General features: G+C 47.8%; 1 protein-coding gene across 10 annotated transcripts in view; it reads right to left on the reverse strand.

Moving 5' to 3' along the window:
• FAM168A (family with sequence similarity 168 member A) overlaps positions 1-22506 on the reverse strand; it is a 376753-nt gene that overhangs the window by 14131 nt on the left and 340116 nt on the right. For 8 of the 10 annotated variants that reach the window (XM_075919566.1, XM_075919569.1, XM_075919567.1 and 5 more), the window contains 2 exons: positions 22301-22339; positions 6397-6539 (listed from right to left, as the gene is read on the reverse strand). In XM_075919566.1, coding sequence (XP_075775681.1) covers positions 6397-6539; positions 22301-22339 — 182 coding nt within the window. The remainder of the gene's footprint in view (positions 1-6396; positions 6540-22300; positions 22340-22506) is intronic. The other 2 variants (XM_075919561.1, XM_075919563.1) reach the window with 1 other exon arrangement.

Genomic DNA, 22506 nt, shown 5'->3' on the forward strand with positions numbered 1-22506 from the left:
AGTGCTGGTATCCAACAGAAGTTGTTATGCTCTGACCAATAGGGAAAGTCCATCAACACCAGATGGACTTTGTGGAACGTTAAAAAGGACAAAGGACATTTGTTGTTTTGCTTCCTCCTTTTGAAGATGAGTCATGCAAGTGAATTATGCCCGTCAGCTTTAGTTTGCAGCTGAGAGCATAAGAGAAGATGGGGATAAAAATCCCTAAAAAGAAGGAACTGGATCTCTGTTCTGCTTGGACTCTACAGGGCAAAGTATGTAGGCATAAGCAAGAAATCCCCAACTACTTAGTCTGGAATCGTCTATTCAAAATTTAAGAGTGTAACTGCTTAGTCTGGAATTTAAGATTGTAACTGCTTGGTACAATAACTGCTTAGTCTGGAAACGTCTTTCAAAATTTAAGATTGTAACTAATTTGTGCATAAATGTTTACCTGCTTTAACCTTATAAATAACTCTTCTGTTTCCTCTTCCTATTTAACAAGTCTTCATGCAGTTTATATAGAATTGGCCGCGAGGATTGTCTTTTGTGTGAGATCTAAAGTGAATTTAAGCCAGAGTAAGTGACTGGTCCCTTTGGACTGAGAATAACCTGAATATTGCTGGGATTCTTGGCAGAAGGTCCCTCTATCACAAAGGCAAGCTCATATGGGTGGTAAGACAGAGGGCAGTGTGCAACAGGACCATCTGTGACCAACCATAAGGCTGTTATAGCGCCTGAAGAGTTTACATGTGATAACTGGTTGGTGAAATCAAAGTAGAGCACTCCTCGTCACTTTGGGGCTTGTGCCCTGTTTTTTTAACAATCTGACTGTAGGTTGGTGCTTTCGGGTCACAGGATAGAGCATGACATCATCACCATCAACACGCTTGACGCTATCACAAAAAGAAGATACGGAACTCACCCCAGAGGGCTCCCAATCTAATACACAGTACAACACAACATCGAATGTGCTGGCTGACCAGGTTAAAGGCCTCCTCTTCTGAGGGAGCCGTTCCATTATTGTGGATTTAATTCTGGGGCAGATTCTCACTGTAACACTTTGTGCATGAAGCACTGACAAGGACCAATTGGAAGACACTGCTCCCATTTCATCCATGTGCAACTCATTATTTAATGAGTCTTTTAAAAAAAATTCCACACAACAATTTTGTTAATTAATTAATTAATTAATTAGTCTTTTAAAAAAAATTCCACACAACAATTTTGGCCCACAAGTTGTTTTCTTCTGACTTTAGCCCTTCTAATCTCCACACGACATGTGCACTGAGTGGAGGTGGTCAGCTCACACCCTGATAAAGCACCCGGAAACCTGAAGGCTTTACAGGTGTCTGATCCTTCAAGCCCCTCACACCAGCACTCTCAATGGTTTCTCTGTGACTGTCACCCACCATAGATGTGAATTTGGTCTCACGGATTACTTGAGCCCAACTGAAGTGCAGCTACCTCTGGGGCAGAATATGGGCAGCCCTTTATTACAACAATGCACACTAAAATGGGCCAGGAAGTGAAGATGAATGCCATCTCTCTGCATGAACACTTTCCCCACTGTTGGTCTAGCTCCACCACCGGTCACAGTGGTGAAATATTAAGGTAGACAGGCTCTGTTGTTTTTGCCAGCATATCATCTGTGGAAGGCAGTAAAGCAGCTGCAAAACAATGGATAGGAGCCAGCTTAGCTGCCTCTATTGAGAGCTGTTGCTGTAAAATAATTCAAGTTCTGCATGAGCCAAAAGATAAAATGTTAAGAGTTGCCCATGCACATTGCAGAGCCGAATATCCAGTACTCCATATGTTAACATATGTTGAGCACTAAGCGATGTCTGTAGAAATTCTGTGTGGCTGCTACCTTACAAAATGAGTGACAACTAAAAGAAAAGGGGGAATGCCTGACAGTTGTGAGTCACATTAAGGACATGCAAAGATGCAACGAGAGATAAAGTAGTAGCTACACAAAAGGGTGCATAGTCTAGTTAGGGTTGCGAGCAAGCCTAACGTGAGACTGAATAAGGGCAAATGAAGGCTGCTGAAATCCAAGAGAGCACACCTTGGACAAAAGGGGTAGTCCTGGATAGAATAACGCAATAGTTGGAAAAAGAAACTGATGGAAAATGGTTTTTATCCAGAAAATAAAACACATAAAATGTAAGGCTATGCCTGCACTGCAACAGGACCGACAGCCTTGCTGGGTCCCTGGGCAAGACGGGGGAGGGGACGACTGCTCTGCTCCCCTGGATAAGGTTGCCAGGTGTCCGGTTTTGAACTGGACAGTCTGATATTTGAGGGTTCTGTCCGAGAAACAAATTGAGAAAATACCGGACATATAAAATGTCCGGTATTTTCTAATTAGGTACATATTATTGTTATTAGGAGCATCAGTACCTAGTTGCGAACTGCCTGGCTGGTAGACACGCTCACACGGGGGGCAGGGTGGGAAGGAATCTCCGGGGCCAGACTCACTCGTGCTTCACCGGGACCGTGCCCGGGACAGGCAGCACCCCAGGATCTGTATGTGCCCAGGTCAGTCCCGCTCCCTGCCGGCTGATTTTCTCCCCTGCTCCTCCCAAACCCCTTCCGGCCAGCCCTGCTTCTCGCTGGCCGGTCCCAATCTCCCCCAGCCAGCCTTGCTCCCCCCGACTAGCCTTGCTTCCCGCCAGCTGGTTCTCCCCCCCATCCCGATCTCCCCTGGCCAGCCCCGCTGCCCCCGACCCCACCCCCCACCAGCCCTGCTTCCCAATGGCCAGTTCCCCTCCCCTCCCCCGCTTCCCCCGGCCAGCCCTGCTCCCCTCCCCCATCTGAAATCAACCGTGTCTGGTATTTTTTTTTAGGCCACCTGGTACCCCTACCCCTGGAAGGAGTGGGGCCTCAGGCGGAAGGGATGGGGCTAGGGCTAGGCAGTGTCATGGCTCCCTCATGCAACCATCAATGCTCCTGGAGCACGCTGAATGGTATTCCAGAAACAATTTAAAGGGGCCAGGGCTCCAGCCGCCAGTGCTACTCCAGGCTCTTTTGTATCACTAGGGCCTGGGGCAGTCGCCCCCCCTTGTCTCTCCCCCCCCAAGTGGGCCGGCTACACTGGAAACTGCACGACAAAACTTTTGCCTCCCAGAAGTGTTAAATGAACAAAAGACAAAAGCTTTGCAGAGGAAAAGCGCTGGTGTGAACAGCTTGTAGCTAATGCTGCTTTGAGCAGGTGGAAGTTTTTTGTTGGCAAAAGAGCCAACGTGCCGACAAACAGCAGCTATGCTGCATGACTTTTAGTGACATGGTTGTAGTGGCACAAAAGCTGAAAGCCTTAGTGGTTTAAGGAAGAGAAACTGTAGATGGAGCCATGTAAGGATAGTGCAATTGAAAATGTAAAAGATTATAGTGAGAAGATTATAGTGTGTAAACAAAGAGGAGAGATTTCTTCACAAGCCAGGGATAGCCACTGTAGAACCTCCAACAAGGTATGGCATTGACAGAAGCAAGAGAAAACCCTGGCTATTAAATTAGCTCTTTCCATCAGAATCCACCGAGGCTGACTGGACAACTGCCAGAAGCAGAAATATATTTCTCGAGGGAAGAAGAAGACGTGCTAAGATAAATCAGGATCATGCCAAAGCAGCTGATTGAGAAATCAGCCTTTGAAGTCAGAAAGAACTCAGGTAGAATTCTGCCCTAAAGTCTGAAGGGGCAGACATAACAGGTATGAGGGGAAGCCACTGCACACTGGCAGCCATTTGGACAACACACTGGAGGAAATAAAAGTCTGCGTTCAGCTGCACAGTTCTGCTCAGAGGAGCCAAAGCAGCTAAAATACTGAAACACACACAGGCTGTGGGATCTTGTTGAACCAGACAATGAGGAGACTTTCAGCTGATATTTCAAACATGCAGGACAACAGCTGAACTGCAGGTGAACTCTAGACAAGTGGAGAAGCTAATATAACAAGGGAGGAATGGATCAGGGAAAGATCGGGAAACGAGGCTGCTTTACCCAATTTCAGCGGAGGGGAAGGTATTGGTAACACTAGCCTCGTGTGTGTCTGTTGTAATAACCGGGGTCTATCAGGCCTGCCCTGAGTGTGAGCGAAACAGTTGGAAAGTGGCTGAAGGTTTATAAAATATCGTACTCGCCTGCAAGAAAGAATGTTGACAGCAAAGGAATGGAAGGAGAAACAGGAAGAGGCAATAAAAGGAAGACACAGATTGATCGAAACAAAATACCAATGGCCTGTATTAAGATGGTGACTGGTAAACAAAAGAAGATGGAATCGGAAATACAAGACCATCTGGTGCTTCAGAATTTGATGGGGAACAGGAGGAGGTTTGGAGCTATTCTGCCCAGGACTCCTTTTGAGGTCCTTCAAAGGGAAACTTGGGGGGGAGGGGACTGCAAACAGCAAGCTCTGCCATCATGGCTGCCACCGGCACCATCTCCTGGCAGAGGGGACTAGTTGGGAGGGGCCCAAGGGGGGGGTGTCAGCCCCCAGGGGCCACCTGACCTCTCCATATGACATCCCCATGTGACTCCTCCCTGTCCCACACCTGGCCTGGGGGTCCCATGCTCTGCCCAACCCATCCCATGTTACCTGGGTGGGGAGGAGGAGTGTCACTCTCCTGCCGTGCTGCACTGGACACAGGCTGTCCTGCTCCTTCCCCACTGTGATGCACCATGCTGGCAGCCTCCCAGGTAGCATGGCTATTGGCTGCCTGGCATGTGGGAGAATGCTGCTGGTGCCAACCCATTCCAGCATGTTGCTCGGAGCAGTGTCCCCTCCAGGCAGCATGGCTGCCCTTTTAGGAGCGTTGTCTGACACCCCCAAAAGAGTCTGCACAGAGATGGGGAAAGCAGTCACCCATTGCTCTGACAACTGAGAACCAAAGAGGAAACACACAGACTAAGGAAAAGAGGAGTAAAGCCATAGCTTCCTGGATCATGTCTAACACCGAAGCAGGGTGTGCCAGGGACTGCCACGAAAGGCAGGTGACTGAACAAGAGACAAAGATTTCTGGGTAGGAGGAGAGATTTCTTGAAACTAAATTGTCAAGAGTTGATTTGTTGCTGCTCCTTGTGCACCAGCCTTTTGGGTTTGGTTCTTAGAGACAGGGTTTCCTGTAAGCTGCGTGTTTGTGTGGCTGCTCAGGAAATATTCCAACACAGTCTCCCAGCTGATTAGCAGGCACATAAGAATGGCCAGACTGGGTCAAACCAAAGGTCCATCCAGCCCTGTATCCTGTCTGCTGACTGTGGCCAATGCCAGGTGCCCCAGAGGGAGTGAACCGAACAGGTAATGATCAAGCAATCTCCCTCCTGCCATCCATCTCCATCCTCTGACAAACAGAAGCTAGGAACACCATTCCTGACCCATCCTGGCTAATAGCCATTAATGGACTTAACCTCCATGAATCTATCTAGTTCTTTTTTAAACTCTGTTATAGTCCTAGCCTTCACAACCTCCTCAGGCAAGGAGTTCCACAGGTTGACTGTGTGCTGTGTGAAGAACTTCCTTTTATTTGTTTTAAACCTGCTGCCCATTAATTTCAGTTGGTGGCCCCTAGTTCTTATATTATGGGAACAAGTAAATAACTTTTCCTTATTCACTTTTTCCACACCACTCATGATTTTATACACCTCTATCATATCTCCCCTTAGTCTCCTCTTTTCCAAGCTGAGAAGTCCTAGTCTCTTTAATCTCTCCTCATATGGGACCCGTTCCAAACCCCTAATCATTTTAGTTGCCCTTCTCTGAACCTTTTCTAAAGCTCCCACAACTAGGTTTGTGTTTCTTCTGGTGGTGCACATTTGCCACATGCCTCAGTGCATATAACAAAATTAATTCCACACAGATGGAAAAGATTAGACCTGGCAACGCTGCTTAGAGGAGATTATTCAAACCAAAGCATCAGGATTCATACAGCATTAGTGAACTTCTCTCACTCTGACAAAAAGCCCCTTGATGGTCCATGACCAGAAGTGGTAAAGATCTTCAACACACAGCATCCTCCGGCCGCATAATGCTACCTAGGATTAGAGCGGCTTGGTTCAGTACTGGCTCAAAGCAGAGAGCACCACAGACCAGTGCAATCCAATTTCACAGGTGACAAGCTGCACAAAAGCCAATAGACAACCCCATCAGATATCATGCAGAAGTAGGGCCCACTGTGCTAGACAGCACCACCAGCACCACTTCCTCCAACATCTACAGAAGGCTTTTCGTGGCAGTCTCCCACCCACATCCTGACCAGGTCCAAGCAGTTGGAAGGTTGCTCAGATGGTGTATGTACAAGATAGAAATAGGTGAATTCATATAGCCCGAAGCATAGTATCTACGCCAGTAATATGTTCTTAGCTATTCTGGATGACACACAAGCTTGTACTGCTACTTTTTTCTCTCGCTTGCTAGACACATACCTGGGCATACAGGTTCTGCTGTGGATAGGCACTTCTGATGGGGTACATAGCAGTTTGGTAAGGATTTGGAGATGGAGAATAGGGAGGTGGTGCACTGTTACTCTGGGTAGGTGGAACCTTGTATGGAGTCCCAGCGGTGTACCCTGTTGAAAACAAAAACAGCCTGCATTAGTGCCATGCCTTAAGCCTACGGGAGACAGCAGAGGAGCAGGCTGACATGGCGCAATAGCAATTTCAACCATGCTGAGAACACCATTTTCACTCAGTGTCTACAGCGCCCCACAGATGCAGAAGCCACTCAATAGGAGTCTAGAGCAAATCACTGGCTCAGCCTAAAGGACAATTTTTCCATATCAACAAAGAATTAGGGGGGCTACGGAGCAGAGGAACTCAGAGGGCTTTGCAGCTGTCTGAGCTGCAGTGGTAACAGTAGCTATCCGAGGCCACAGTTAACCCAAATGCTTTCTGGGGCGGGGACCCCGTCTAACACGCCCAGCGCCCAGCACAATGGGGTGCTGACCCTGAATGGAGCTTCAGGCTGTTACACTAATACAGTTTCTAAATGATTACAGCTGAGTCCCTCTCCCAGAGCTCTTCTTCCGGAGAGACTGCAGCAATGATCAGGACCGCTGAGGCAAAGCTCCTCACTGTCGGTGTGTCTAGACTACATGGCTCTGTCGACGGAGCCATATAAATCAGTGTATTCGGCATAGTCAAAGAAGCAGGGATTTCAATAATCCCCGCTTCATTAAAATAAAAATGGCCGCCACGCTGTGCTGACAATCAGCTGATCCGGCACAGTGCGGCAGTCTAGACGTGAAACGAGATTTACCAGAACGGTCGACAAAGGCTTCCTTTGTCGACCGCGCCGCGTCTAGACTGCCGTGCTGTGCCGGATCAGCTGATTGTCGGCACAGCGCGGCGAACATTTTTATTTTAATGACGCGGGGATTGTTTAAATCCCTGCTTCTTTGACTACGCCGAATACACTAATTTACATGGCTCCTTCGACGAAGCCATGTAGTCTAGACGTACCCTCTGAGTCCATTGAGGGAGCAGCATAGCCATGCAGGTTTCTGGCTGGAGACTGACAAATCTGGCTGCTCAGCTACTCTCTGGGATTACATCACCCAAACAGCCAGAGATCAGCCACTTCCTGACGACTGTGGGGAACAATACCCTGGTCCCAGGACCAAGGCGGAGGAAGGCACCCGGGCTCCATATTAAAGGCAAGTCCCTCGATTATTTTGAAATGTTTCTGTTTCTGAAGCCTCAGCCCAGTCAAGGCCACCATTGCGCCAGGCACTGTATGAGTCTAAAGGAGACGTTACACTGTTGGCTCTATGCTGCTGTCCTATTAGGGGAGACATGACAAGGGCCAGACTGAGATTTGTTCACCCCCACGCTCTTTTGTTTGAATCCGGATGTAATGTCATATAAGGATTTCTGAACAATGTGAACCCATGTTTCCCGAGAACAATACGTTTCAAAACACTGGGCCTGATTCAGTAAATCGGGGGCATGGAGGTGTATAGTAGGGCAGCTAAATATAGGTTAATTGAATAGTCATAAGAACATAAAAACATAAGAATGGTTGTACTGGGTCAGACCAAAGGTCCATTAGCCCAGTAGCCTGTCTGCCGACAGTGGCCAGCACCAGGTGCTCCAGAGAGGGTGGACTGAAGGCAATGATCAAGCGATTTGTCTCCTGCCATTCCTCTCCAGCCTCTGAAAAACAGAGGCCAAGGACACCATTTCTATCCCCTGGCTAATAGTCTTTTATGGACCTAACCTCCATGAAATTATCTAGCTTCTCTTTAAACTCTATTATAGTCCTAGCCTTCACAGCCTCCTCTGGCAAGGAGTTCCACAGGTTGACTACACGCTGTGTGAAGAACTTTTTTTTATTAATTTTAAACCTGCTACCCATTAACTTCATTTGGTGTCCTCTATTTCTTGGTAGTCAAGTAATCTCATGAATTCTTATCGGTTAGTCCACTATTCTATAGTCCCCGGGGGCGGGGGCAGCAGCGAGTGTGCTCCGGCCTCACTCCCGAGGAGCCCCCTGCCACTCTGCTCTGCTGTTTCTGTATCAGAGGCAGCAGCGCAGGGTGCCAGGCGTGAGCTGGTCCGTGAGGGGAGCCAGTTTAAAAACAAGCTCCCCTCGCAGACTGCCTGCCTGTCACCTTGTGCTGCTGCCCGGACCTGTCGCAAGCCAGGACTGAGCTGGGCTGCTGGCCAGCCTGCTAAAAAAATTATTCTCAATGGCGGGGTGGGGGGAATGCTTGTCCGTTATAGCATTTACTGATAAGCTTTTGCTTATTCGTTAATCGACTACACTATTACATCCCTAGTGTATAGTACATCTCACTGGAGGGGTTCACCTCTTGTACGGCAGCTTAAATCCTTGCAGGGTTTTTCTTTCCTTGACTGGAGGGAAGGGGACGTCTAGATTGGACAGTTAGGAAAACTATTTCACTAGGAGGGTGGTGAAGCACTGGAATGGGTTATCTAGGGAGGTGGTGGAACCTCCATCCTTAGAGGTTTTTAAGTCCCGGCTTGACAAATCCCTGGCTGGGTTGATTTAGTTGGGATTGGTCCTGCTTTTAGCAGAGGGTTGAACTCGATGACTTCCTGAGGTCGCGTCCGACCCTAAATTGCCATGATTCTATAATTACAGTCTGGGAAATACTGCTCTCACATATCCACAACTGTCCAAACAGTGACTATGTTTTCAAGTCTTCCACAGCATTCATATGGTGGCTTCTTGGGTAATACCAGTACTCACGGGGTTAAAAACAAGGCATGACTCGAGGGGCTTGCATTACACCTCTAAATGCCCTTCAAGACCATATCTATAGTTTGAGTAATTTTCTCTCCAATCTGGGAGCTTTTGTCCTCATTCATTGTCTGCTGGCTGGTTAAATCAGTAATATAATTGTTGGGGATTCTAGATTGCACCAGACTATTTTTAAGTGCTTACGCCGCAAAGTAGTGACTGGAAAGCTTGTGGCAACGCAGCTGCAGAGGAAGGGCTGAGTCTCTCTTGTCCTTCCCTAGCACTGCAGCTTTCATTGTTAACAATTAAGATGTCTGAATACCATTATGAACCCATTGCTCTAGCGATTCGTCTTCATTAAACATTCGGGGCTCAAGGTGAGCCCAGGCGGTAGCTACACAGCAGTGTTTAACCGAGCAAAATTAGTAAGCATCCTGTGTGGGCAAGTGTGCTAATCAAGCTATGCTATGGACTGTTCCCACTAGGTAACATGCTCTAATCTAGGTTCATAACATGCTATTCAGAGAAGACTATCCTTTTGAACATTGCATGTTAGAGCTGGACTATGCACACGTAAGTGGGGTAGCATGCTTCCAACTGCAACTGGAGTGCTACTACTCACACACCATAAGAAAAATAGCAAGCATAGCTTTGTAGAAGCCAGGGAAGGGTCACTACATGAACCCAAATCACTGGATTTAGCCCTTACACCTTAAAGTGATGAGAAGCCTTTTAATGTCTAAAATGCACAAAAATGGACCAGAGGTTTCCATTGGTGGTTTCCTGGTCTGTAAAGCGGGCATACTGCCCGACTTCACAGGGCAATTGAGCAATGCATACTGTAGAAGGCTCAATCTATTAAAATCCTGAACTTCTCCTACAGGAGGCTGAACCTTCAGCTCCCACTGTCTTCAACATGAAGCCCTATGTTAGCAAAGCAGTTGGAGACCCTGATGTGAAGGGTGTTAGAGACATGCAAAAATATTACAGCTGTTCCTTATGAGCCCTGAGGCCAGAATAGGTGCATAGTTAGTCAACGTGAACAGTGTGCTGCTTTAACTTGCTGGATCGAACTGTGGGGGGGAGGGGGGCTTTGTAAGAAGCCATTTCATAATAAAAGTGTCTGCAGCAGTGTGTGCTCTTGATTGCCTAATTCAAATGCAGGGGAAAAAAAACACTTAAGAATCAAATGCAAATTGGAAGCCACAATAGCCGCCTATTGACACAGCATGTGAAGTGTGCCACAGAAGCTACAAAGGGTCCAACGCTACTTGCACTAAGTATGTCTATACCGCAATTACAAACCCATGGCTGGACCAGGCCAGCTGACTCGGCTTTGCGGGTCCTGGGCTTGTGGGGCTCTTTTTGCAGTGTTTTCTTCTGGGCTTGGGCTGCAATATGAGTGCTTGAGACCCTGATACCTCGCAGGATCGGTGAGATAGCCCCACAGCCTGAGCTCCCCCCACCTCCCTCAGCATGCAACAGCAGGAGGAGCAGGCTCTTGGTGACAACTAGCTTGCTGATATTTCCGTAGCAGCTCTGCTCTAGGTAGCTGACGCGCCATTATAATTAGCATCTATCCACGGCATCGCTTATTTTTATATTTCTAGCTGCGTAGATTTGGCAGGGCAAGACTGTACACTGAATAATTTATTTATCTTGTAACTGAAGCACCGTTGAGTCCTATCAGTGCCACAATTGTTTTATTCTCCCCTGTAAGCCTGCAATTAACAGAGGCCCATTGGAAACAAAGACCTGAAATGTAAGCAGCTGCACCTGACAAATATGGAAAAGTGCTGACTTCCAGCTGTGCCGAAGCCGCTGATTCCTCCACATATAACAGACTGTAATAGGGGATTTGTGGGTTTGTTTATGGTGACTCATCAGGTATCTTATCTACAAAGGTCACCTTATTTTAAAGAGCGTGTCTCAGATTGCTTTTGTACCAACCCTGCTCCCTGCAGTCCGTTGGCATTACTGACAAAAGCAGTGAACTTGCTCTGTTGCTATTAAGAACCACAGCCACTTGCTCCTTGTGTGCGGATGGAGTCCCGGAAAGAGAACCTGACTTCTCTTACAGAGGCAAACACTGTCTTATGCTGCAAGCTAGAGTAATGAGGCTTGACACCTGGACTGTTTTGTGGAAGCATAGGATGAAAACATCTTTCCTCGGGCAGGAGGGGGCTTTGCAGCCATTCCACGAACACGACCGCATCCGCAGGGCTGCAATGGCACTTTAACGTTGCCTGTCGTTCTATCAGGTAACTGATTTGTAACTGGTCCCACAGGTGGCAGAGCCCTTCAGAGAGAGGGGGCCAGGAACAAAACTCCTAAACGTTTCTCCCATGGGGCTGCAGTCACCGAGGGATGAAAGACACTTGGTAAAAGAAGCATTGCCTCATTTATATGCAAACACTGGCTCCAGTGAAGCTGTTAGGAAAAACAGAGTAAAATCTCTACAAGGAGATTTATTGGTTCTGTCCTGCTTTAGAGAGAAGACCCTTTATCAAGGACTGAAGAAAGCAGGGTTGGGTCCAGTTTTACTAGAACCCCAAGGGAACAGCAGCCGCTCTGCATCTCCCCCAAAGCCATTTTTACACCCCCTGGAGTTCCCCCAACCAGCCTGGTAAGGCAGCTTTCTGCCTGATTTGTCCCACCAGAATGGCATAAAGCTGGAAAAATGGGGCCCATATCTGTGTATCTAGCAGGCTGTGTTTGACTGAATTCCACAGCATGTCTTGTTTACCACCCCATCTTTCAGACAGGCATGGCCCACGAAGACTACTCGTCCCAGCTCATCGTTATTTAAGCAAAGGCCACCTGGCTCACCTGGAACTTTATGCACAGAGACTCGCAGCCTCCAAGGGCTGCATCTGACATGACTGAACACTGTGGCTGCAGCAGCGTCCTGTGGCTTATGAAAATTCAGTGCAGCCCTCAAAAGTGTCTGAGAAGCCATGAAGAACCCAGTCTTTGGAGAGCAAAGTCTGGTAATCCAGGACAGATTTCTCCATCGCCTCACCTTCAAATAGCCTTTTTCATAAAGTTATCAGTCCACTAGTTATCAATCCAGTATATGATCTTCTAATTTTAGATCACGGATACTGACACAATAAATCATTTTTATCTCCTGTCCATTTAAAAAAAGGAAGAAACACTCCAGCTTTATCCAATTCTACTCTTATCAAGACAAATAAGCTGCATCTTTAGAGCAGTGATTCCCAACCTTTTTTATACCGGGGACTGGCAAAGCCATTCACAAACTTTTGGTGGCCTGGTAACATTTTATTTGCATATTTATTACACAAATAAGGAATATGCAAATATGCAAATGAAATGTTACCAGTCCACCAAAAGCCCCAGTCCCCTGAGGCCTCCCTAGTGCTAGCCCTCGCCTCTTAGAGCTCCCCACCCCTAGAGCTCCCCAGCACTAGCCCTGCCCCTGGAGCCCCCAGCGCCTGCCCCACCCCCCTCACCTAGTCTTGCACTGCCTCCTCGCCACCAGCTGAGTGCTGCTGCCCGGGTTGCAGCTGCTCTAAGGCTGCCATGCCAGGCTCCGTGCAGCCCTCCCACCGTGCAGCAAACCACTCTTCCGCAGTGGGGAGGAGACCTCGACCCTGCCTGCGCTGGTTGGCTGAGAGGCAGGACAGGACACGCTTCTTCCAACGGCCACGGCAGCAGGGCAGGCCCTAGGTGATGTACTCCAGCCCCGACCCCCCAGAGCTGCTGAGGCCCAGCAGCCAGCAGTCTGCGGCCCGGTGCCATTGGTTAGGAACCAACACCTTAAAGATTCAGAAATGTATTTCACTGAAAGCAGCACTGGGTTACATTTCAACATAAGGAACACATGATTAATTCGCTATTTACAATAAATGCCACTACTTTGTCTTGTGAGCCATTCACGTGTTCCAGTGTTAAAAAGTTGTTAGGCTGGTGGGCTAATGAACTAAAAAGACTTTTCAAAGAAGCAACTTTTTTTTAGACAAATATGCAGAAGAGAAATATACACTTTCCTAGATGAGGGGGCGAGAGCATGCATGCATTTGCTGAGTTTCCACCTGGGTATTATCAACAATGGGAAGCAGATTGAATGTTCCAAGTTCTGTTACTGTTCACCATCTATAAATTCATGACCTTAGACTACAGGAAGACTCAATGTTATCAACTAGTCTCATGAGACTTTTTTTCTTCAAGGTCTAGCTCCTGAGATCACATGGGAATCTCAGCTTTCATTTTTTCAAAAAACTAGTTTCCATTTCTTGTAGTTTCAGAGAAAACCTGGCAAACATGAACCTTAAAGGCCCAGACACCATAAAGGAAATAAAAAAGTCCCACCTATTATTTTAAAAATTGCACTGTTTTGGGGCTTATTATTTTTCAATACAGGCAGTCCCCGACTTACGCGGATCCGACTTATGTAGGATCCGCAGTTACGAACGGGGCTGCCCCAGAGTACACGGACTGCGGGACCTCGCGGTCCTGCCGCCCGTGTACTCTGGGGCTTTCTCTGCGTCTCCCTGGTCTGCAGACCAGGAAGATGCAGAGCAAAGCCGCAGGGGGGGCTCGGGCAGCGGGGCACCCCAGGCGCGCCTGGGCTGCTCCGCCGCTGGCTTCCCCGCGGCTTTGCAAAGCCGCGGGGGAAGCCGGCAGCGGGACAGCCCAGACGCCCCGCGGCTGTCCTGCTGCCGGCGTCCTTAGAGGCTTTGCTCCGTCTCCCTGGTCTGCTGGTCTCCAGCAGACCAGGGAGACGGGGAGCAAAGCCGCAGAGGACCCAGGCGGCGGGACCGCGGTGCGTCTCGGTCCGCCGCCCGTGTCTTCCTGGTCTGCTGGGGTGGGGGGGGGGGGGCGCAGCTAGTATGCCCCTACCCCCCAGCAGACTAGGCTTTTCTCCGGACGCCTGTGGCAGAGCAGCTGGGGTGCTGCCGGTTGGTCCCGCAGCGCCGCTCTGGGCGCTACTGGTCCAACCCAGGAGCACCCCAGCTGCTCTGGTCCTGATTCAGCCGCTGCTGGTCAGTTTCAGCAGCGGCTGAATCAGGACGCCTGGGGCAGAGCAGATGGGGTGCTGCTGGGTTGGTCCAGTAGTGCCGAGGAGTTGGGTGCTGCTGGGTTGGTCCAGTAGTGCCCCAGCTGCTCTGCCCCAGGCGTCCTGATTTAGCCGCTGCTGAAACTGACCAGCGCTGACTACAGGAAGCCCGAGGCAGAGTTGCTCTGCCCCGGGCTTCCTGGAATCAGCTGCTGATCAGTTTCAGCAGCAGCTGACTTGGGGACGCTTGGGGTTCTTAAGTTGATTCTGTATGTAAGTCAGAACTGGCGGTCAGTTTCAGCAGCGGCTGAATCTGGACGCCAGTTCCGACTTACATACAGATTCAACTTAAGAACAAACCTACAGTCCCTATCTTGTACGTAACCCGGGGACTGCCTGTATTTGAAGTTGGCAATAATGACGACTGGAAATCTGTCATCTGCAGAGAGGTGACATTTGCTTAAGAGAAACACTCTCAACCAACACTGGGAGCATGGGTTCCCACCAGAGGTGACAGTAAGTGAGTGTGCCCAGGTGTGCAGCTCTCGCAAGAGCTGGCTGAGCTGTGGCAAAAGCCAGCAGGGAGCTTTTGAAAGAGCTGGCAGGGAGCCGGGTTGCAATAGGACAGCACCTGTAAGAAATTTTAAAGTTACTTTCACCGCTGGTTCCAGCGACTGATTTTCTCTCTTCAAAGGAGTATGCCGCCAGTTCCGTCATTTCAGTTGAAAAGCCAGTCTCAGCTGCATATAGCCATGGACCCTTCACCCCCTCCTTCCCAACAGCCTCTTCCCAAACTTCACTTTCATGGCAGCGTGCCCCAGCTGAGCTGGCCTCATGCTGAGCACAAGATCCTGCCCATTCTCCTCACTTGCCATGCCAGTTCTTCTGAAAAAATACCCTTTGCCTTACAATGCACAAAGGCAGTGGGGGAAAAAAAAGGAAACAAAGTTCTGAGAGATATAAAGAACTACTGAAAACAGTCAGGATGGAAGAAATGATTGGATTCCTGTAAAAAGGAAGGGAACATGAATTCTATGTTTTTTTTTCTCCCTTTAGAGTTACAGGGTTACACAGATACATCAAATGAAGGTTGTTCACGAGAAGTTTTGTACTTAATGGTAAATTAGTGGGGACATTCTAGAAAACCTTACAGCTATGCTTTAAGTTCTTTTTTAAGGAAGACTAATAAGTCTCAATGTGCTCTAGCCTTTCACCTCTGTACAAACCTGACTTAGGTTACAAATGAGTGTGAGGATCTTAATATCGTCCGTGGAAATGTGTTCGGCTCACAAACCCCACCACAAAGGTCTGCATAGCATTTAGTCTATGCTGAGGTGTAGCCAAGGACTAGAATAAAGAGGAGTGCTTGAAGGTCAGAATGGTAGATAGAGCTGTGGAGGAGACTAAAAATCAGATGAGCGAAGAGGTTCGGCAGGTGAGGACTGAGGTAGAGTGGAAGAGGTATGTGAAAAGACTGCCCCTGTGCTTGCCTGCAGCATCTGACTCTCACTGGAATATGTCTCATCTAAAAAGCCTGTGCAACATAAAAAATGAATAATCAAACACAGACGACTGATGAGCAGCAGCAGTTTCAAAACAGCAGAGTGGAAAAGCTGAGCCTCTTAAAAAGTGATTACACATCAAAAAACTCTGACACGGGGAAAATTTAATCTGCCAATGTTCAGGACAGCAATTAACGAAGGACAAGATTTCAATTCCATTAATATTTCATCTTATCCTCACAACCCAAAACCAGCTTGTGGATAATAGCACACACAATAGACTAGCACCCAGCCTTGAAATGCTTTCTGATCCCTGTAGGTTGGAATAAACGTTAATAAATGGCAGAATATCCATGATCTTTTCTCTGACCCACAGTAATGTGCACAAGTAGGAGTAAAAACGTCGTAAAGACGTTGAGATGGAGGCTTGTTAAGGGTCTACACAGGTATGATTTTTAAATGATCGCGTAACCCTCCTCTGTTCTTTCCCTGGTATTGTGCCATAACTTTGTCTTGGAGGGTCCATGTCTAGGAATGAAAGGGGAGTTTCAGGTATTGCCTACACTGAAAACGCTACAGCAGTACATCTTCAGTGCACAGCAATACTTTAGTGTAGACACATACTACAGTGATGGGATGGGTTCTCCTGTCAGCATAGTTAATTCACTGCCCCGCCCCCAAGAGTGGATCACTAGGGGCTGGTCTACAACTGAATTGCTCTGCACAGCAGCACACCAAGTAGGTACTATGTATGCTGACGGGAAAACCTTCTGGTTGGCATAGGTAGGTAATCACTTCCATGAAAGGAGGTAGATCAGGAGTGGGCAATAATTTTTTGCTGGGGGCTCTCACTGGAAGGGGCGGAGCCTCAAATGGAAGGGGCAGGGCCAGAATGCTTCCGGGCTTTCCCACCCCAGCTTCCCACTAGGCACCTGGCGGTGGGAGAAGACTTCCCATGCTCCCTCACCCCCAGGCCAATCAGGGACTGGGGGAGTGTGTGAAGCCTCCTCCTGCCCTGCAAGGAGCACACAGCACTTCTAAGTGCCGCATGTGTCTCGCAGGTCGGGGGTAGGGCCGAGGAAACTTCCCGCACTCCTCCCGCCTCCAGACCCTGATTGGCCTGGGGCTGGGGAGCAGCAGGGCCTCAGAGAGCCAGATCCAGCCCACGGAGGCCCTTTTGCCCACCCCGGAGATAGACTGACTGAAGAATTCTTCCATTGCCCTAGGGTAGCACCGACAGGCGAAACTGAATCTGGGACCTCTGGAGCTTAGCCATGAGCCTCTACCACTTGAGCTAAAAGCCAGCCGATGCTCAATTAAAGCTGTAGAGCAAACTCATTCTCTCTCTTTGTAGGTGGCCTCAGTGGCACTATGTCGGATAGTACATCACACTCAGGTGTGTGGATTATACTAGTGCTTTCTACACTGGCTACACCTCCTCCCCTGGAATGTTTATAGCTTTTCAGTCCCTGTCCCTAGCAGCTGGGCACAGGCAATGAAGCAGGCAGGAACATAAGAACGGCCATGCTGGGTCAGACCAAAGGTCCATCTGGCCCAGTATCCTGTCTGCCAACAGTGGCCAGCACCAGGTGCCCCAGAGAGAGGGATCACAACAAGTAATCATCACATGATTCCTCCCCTGTCACCCACTTCCAGAGAAACAGAGGCTAATAGCCATTGATGGACCTAACCTCCATTCTATCTAGCTCATTTCTGAACCCTGTTAAAGTTCTGGCCTTTACCACGTCCTCTGGCAAGGAGTTCCACATGTTGACTGTGCGCTGAGTGAAGAAAATCTTCCTTTTGTTTGTTTTAAACCTGCTGCCTATTATTTTTATTTGGTGACCCCCTAGGTTCTTATGTTGTGGGAATAAGTAAATAACTTTTCCTTATTCACTTTTTCCACGTCAGTCATGATTTTATCGATCATACCTCCCCTGAGTCTCCTCTTTTCTAAGCTGAAAAGTCCAAGTCTTTTTAATCTCTCTTCATTGGGACCCGTTCCAAACTCATCATTTCTGTTGCCCTTTTCTGAACCTTTTCCAACGCCAAAATATCTGTTTTGAGATGAGGTGACCACATCTGTACGCAGAGGACAGAGCCCTCCTCTCACAACGGCTGAGGGGGGCCACTCATGCCTCTGTGCCTGCTGGAGAGGGGGCAGTGGCCTGTCCCTGTAGCTCCCCACTCAGGCCCAACTGTGGATGGCAGGGTCAGAATGAGCCAGAGTGCTGCCCCCCCCCCCCCCCCCGCAGCATGTTTCTGGTTTGCTTGATCCCACTTCTGGCAGCCAGGCACAGGTTGGAAGTAGAGGGGGCAGGCCCCAGCTGCCTCCTCAGCTGAGTTTTCTCTCAGGCAGCTGCTGCACCGCACAGAAGCAGCGACCCACAGCAGCCACCCTTGGGTTGTCAGCTTAGTAATATTTTAAAAATGGACATTCCAGCTGTAACCTCTCTGCTCCACCTCTTCCCCCGAGGCCTTGCTCTCTTGTCCACTCCTCTTCGCCAGTCCCCGCTCTTGCTCATGCTTTTCCCATCCCTTGCCCAGGTCTAGGTGATGACCCGGTGCCTCCCTGCCTCCACTGCCCACAGTAACCAGAGTTTGGGTGTCTAGTTAGTGGATTTGACTGGACAGTCTCAGGTCCCCTTTTCAATTGGACTTCCCAGTTGAAAACCAGGCACCTGACCACGCTAAACCACCCTCACCCAGCATGAAAAGTATCTCTGTCCTGCCCCCCTACTCCCTGTCCTGTTGCCATGGAAAGGGGGTGAGCAAATCTTGAAGAAATCTGGGGGTGCAAATGACCCCACGTCTCTCCCTCACACACACACATCGCCTTTGCACTCGTGTGTGAAAAATCCACACCCCTGAGCAACGTAGTTGTACTGACTTAACCCCCTGTGTAGACAGCGCTACGCTGATGGAGAGCTTCTCACAAACACACAGCTGCCACCTCTTACATAAGTGGATTAACTATGCCGAGAGGACAGCTCTTTCCCGTCAGCATCTTCATTAAAGAGCGATGAGCGTAGTGGCACCAGTGCAGCATTTTAAGTGTACACATGCCCTAAATCAGTTTTCCAGACCTGAAGAAGAATTCTGTGTATGCTAGAAAGCTTCTCTCTCATCAACAGAAGCTATTCAATAAAAGCTATTGCTTCACCCACCATGTCTCTAAAGTCCTGAGACCGATTCTGCTATAACACTGCATACTAATTATGGGGCATCACTTACTCACTAGAAAGTGGACTGAAGCAATCCATTCATTTCACACTAGAACAGCCTAAACCCACAGCTCACAACATAAACCCCTCCAATGCATTATCGACAATTATCCTGGAAAATGACCTCTCACTCACACAGGCCTTGGGGGACAGGCCAATTCTCGCCTACAGACAACCCCCGAACCTCAAACAAATTCTTTCCAGTAACCATGTAGCATACCTCCATCATACTCATCCAGGAACCCATCTGTGCAATCAACTCTGGTGACAACTCTGTCCACACATCTATACAAGCGGCATCATTACAGGACCTAACCACATAAACTACCACATCAGAGGCTCATTTAACTGCACATCCACTAACATCATCTATGCTGTCAACTGCCAACAATGCCCCTCTACCATGTATATTGGCCAAACTGGACAGTCTCTATGAGAAAGAATTCATGGACACAAATCAGATATCCGAAAAGGAAACACACAGAAACCTGTTGGGGAATATTTTAACTTGCCCGGGCACTCATTAACAGATCTCAGAGTCACCGTACTGTTATAGGACAATTCCACAAGCCAACTTCACTGGGAAGCCTTAGAACTTAACTTCATTTACAAGTTTGATTCCTATAACAGAGGTATGAATAAAGATTGGCTGGATAGCCTGCTACATTCCACATCCTAATGACATAAAAAAAATGGTACTTAAGAACAATGAGTACCTTCTCTATCAGTTTCATGTAGCATGGACACTCTGACTATTTCTTACCCCTTCCTCTTCTTTCTCCCCCCCCCCCATTTATTTAGAAACTGGACCTTTAATAACTCCATTCCTCTGAAAAAGTCCATGAAAGCTCATGTTACCAATCTACACGTTTTGTTAGTCTCTAAGGCTACATCTAAGACTGCAGGCTTCTTTCAGAAGAGCTTTTCCAGAAGCGATCTTCCAAAAAAAACTTCTTCCAAAACAGCGCATCCACTCTGGAAAAGCACATCCAAAAAGTGATCTGCTTTTTTGAAACATAGCGTCCACACTGAATGGCTGCTATCTCGCATTTAAGCTGAGATTACTATGGATGGAGTGGCCACCAGGACACACCTCTGCTTTTTCTCCTCTTTCCTCTTCTTCGAAAGAACTCTCTCTTCCCCGTCCACACATGCCTTTTTCTGAAGGAGCTCTTTCAAAAAAGGGTTTTTCCTCGTAGAATGAGGTTTATCAATGTCGGAAAAACCCCTCTGTTCTTTCAATTTTTTTCTGAAAGAATGTGATTGTAGTGTGGACTTAAGTGAGGTTTTTTGAGAAACAGCCGTTTTTAAAAAAAAACCTCTGTAGTGTAGACCTAGCCAAAGGTGCTGCAGGACTATTTGTTGTTTTTTAAGCCTAAAGGAAGAACCTCCTGTGTTTCCATAGAAAATGCCTTCCAGCTTCAAAGTGCCAAGAGCCAGCAGTGATGGCTTTAAAAATTGAGTGGGCCACTTTCCATGGAGCTCATGTTTTAGATCTGCATCTAGCAACAAGAATCATAGACATTTACCCATCAAATGCTGCCAGGTCATGGTTAGCCTAGCAACGGGAACTAAACTAAAACTGGGGAAGTGAGGATGAAAAAGGCTTTAGTGACATTACTAACGTGTAATCATTTAAAAGTCCAGTTAAAGCAAAGTCCTTTCAACTCACCTCCACCTTTACCCTATCAGTGCAAGGGCCCGGAATTGCTATTTTAAAGGCTATTTCAATTTCTTTAAGTGCACAGCAAACCCATTTACAAATGTTATACTCAACTACCCCGTTCCCCCCACAATCACATTCTCTCTGCTTGTGGCCTAGATTCTTTTCATCAGTTTAACAAAGACCTACCAAATTGTGATTAGATTGCACCAGATCTGATTCCTGAATAAATTTACATGTGGATTTAGAGGAAGTAGAAATGGTAAGTACTGTGTGTTTTTACTGCTATGATCTGGGATCACTAGAACCTTTCAGGATTCTTGAGTGTGTGTTACTTCAAAATAAAATAAAAAAAAAACAGATAACACAGTATTCTAGACAGATATCTTCTGGGGTATTTATTAATTGGGAAAAATAAAACAGAACAATTTGAGCTAGTTCATGGATTAAAATCTTCTTTAACCAACGAAACGTACACACACAAGATGCAGGAGTTTTAGAAACTGTGTTTGTAACTCTTAATTTTAAAACCTAATTGTGACCATTTTACTAGGGGTTGCGGATGACACATCCTCTTGCCCCACCTCTTTCAGCCAAGGCTACACCCCTGCTTGCTGCTCTCAGCTCCCCTTGGCCCCAGCTGTGTTGTAGTAGGGGGCTGAGAACCCCCCTCGCCCGCAGGGTGAAGAGGAGCTGAGAGTTCAGCCTCAGCAGGGACTGCAGGAGAGACCCTGGCTGGAGCCCTAAGCCTGGAACCCCCCCCCCCCACTCCACTCCTTCCCCATGGCCCCGACTCCATTGTGTCCACAGCCCTGTCCTTTTTCCACCTCTTTCCCTGTGTCTCTACCACCATTCCCTCCTGCCCCCCCACAAGCTGTGGCCCCAAGACCAGAACAGCTCTGTGCCCCTACTGCAGCCCTAGGGCTGTGGTGGGGAGATAGTCTTCTGGGGGACCCCAAATCCAACACTGCCCCCTGGAGGTGCAATGTTTGGGGTGGCTTGGCCTTGGCCAGCCTCCATTAAATTGCCTATAGATTTAACTACCACCACCTTGCTGGGATGAGGAAGTTTACCTGTCCTTTGGTGTGTTTGGTGGCAGGTTGAGATTTTCTTCGAAATCTCTCACCAATAGAAGTTGGTCCAATAAAAGAGATTACTTCATTCAGCTAATATCTTGGGACCAACATGGCTACACCACTAAAAGCGGTACAGGTCAGTTAGTCATCCATCTTCCATTATGATTACTGAAAGGTGTGTAGCTAAATCCCCTCTACCCTGTAAATCTCAGCTCTGTAGATTCTGCAGTGTTGCAGTGCACTTCATAACAGACACTTTTTTCATATTAACTCTTGGAGGGACAGAAAAAATCCTAAATAGGCAGAATTTTCCATCTCTGGGGATTGCTGTTTCTCCTACCTAAATAATATTTCACAGACAGGCAGATGTTGGATTATCACCCAATGAAAAACCAGATGTATTCCTCTGAGGCTGTTATTTCTATCTCAGTACAGAGCTATGCAGTGTTTTCAGAGGCAGAACTTCATCTTGGGGCAGGACAGGGACTTTTGGGGGCTGATTGTGGACCACATATGGCTTGCATGTAAAATGGCAATGGTTGCATGAGCATATAGTAGCACAGTATAACTTTAAAATTGCCTAATTCATTAAAGGACTTGCACCAGAACAAAAGTACCCTTGTACCTATATACATACATTGACTGGAGTTGAAGTGTGTAGTGGAAAACTGTTGCCCTGCAAGTTGAAACAAAACAAAACAGGAAACGTATCAACAGCAGGATACATAGCCAGAGGTGGGGATATTGTGATAACTGCGGCTTAGTGAGCCTCATTGCAGGAAAGCAGATGTAACAACAGCTTAGAGTTTCTGGGCTCTCATATGCCATCAAAATGAATACAAC

The sequence above is a fragment of the Pelodiscus sinensis genome, chromosome 1, assembly GCF_049634645.1.
Source record: "Pelodiscus sinensis isolate JC-2024 chromosome 1, ASM4963464v1, whole genome shotgun sequence".
Lineage (NCBI taxonomy): Eukaryota > Metazoa > Chordata > Testudines > Trionychidae > Pelodiscus > Pelodiscus sinensis.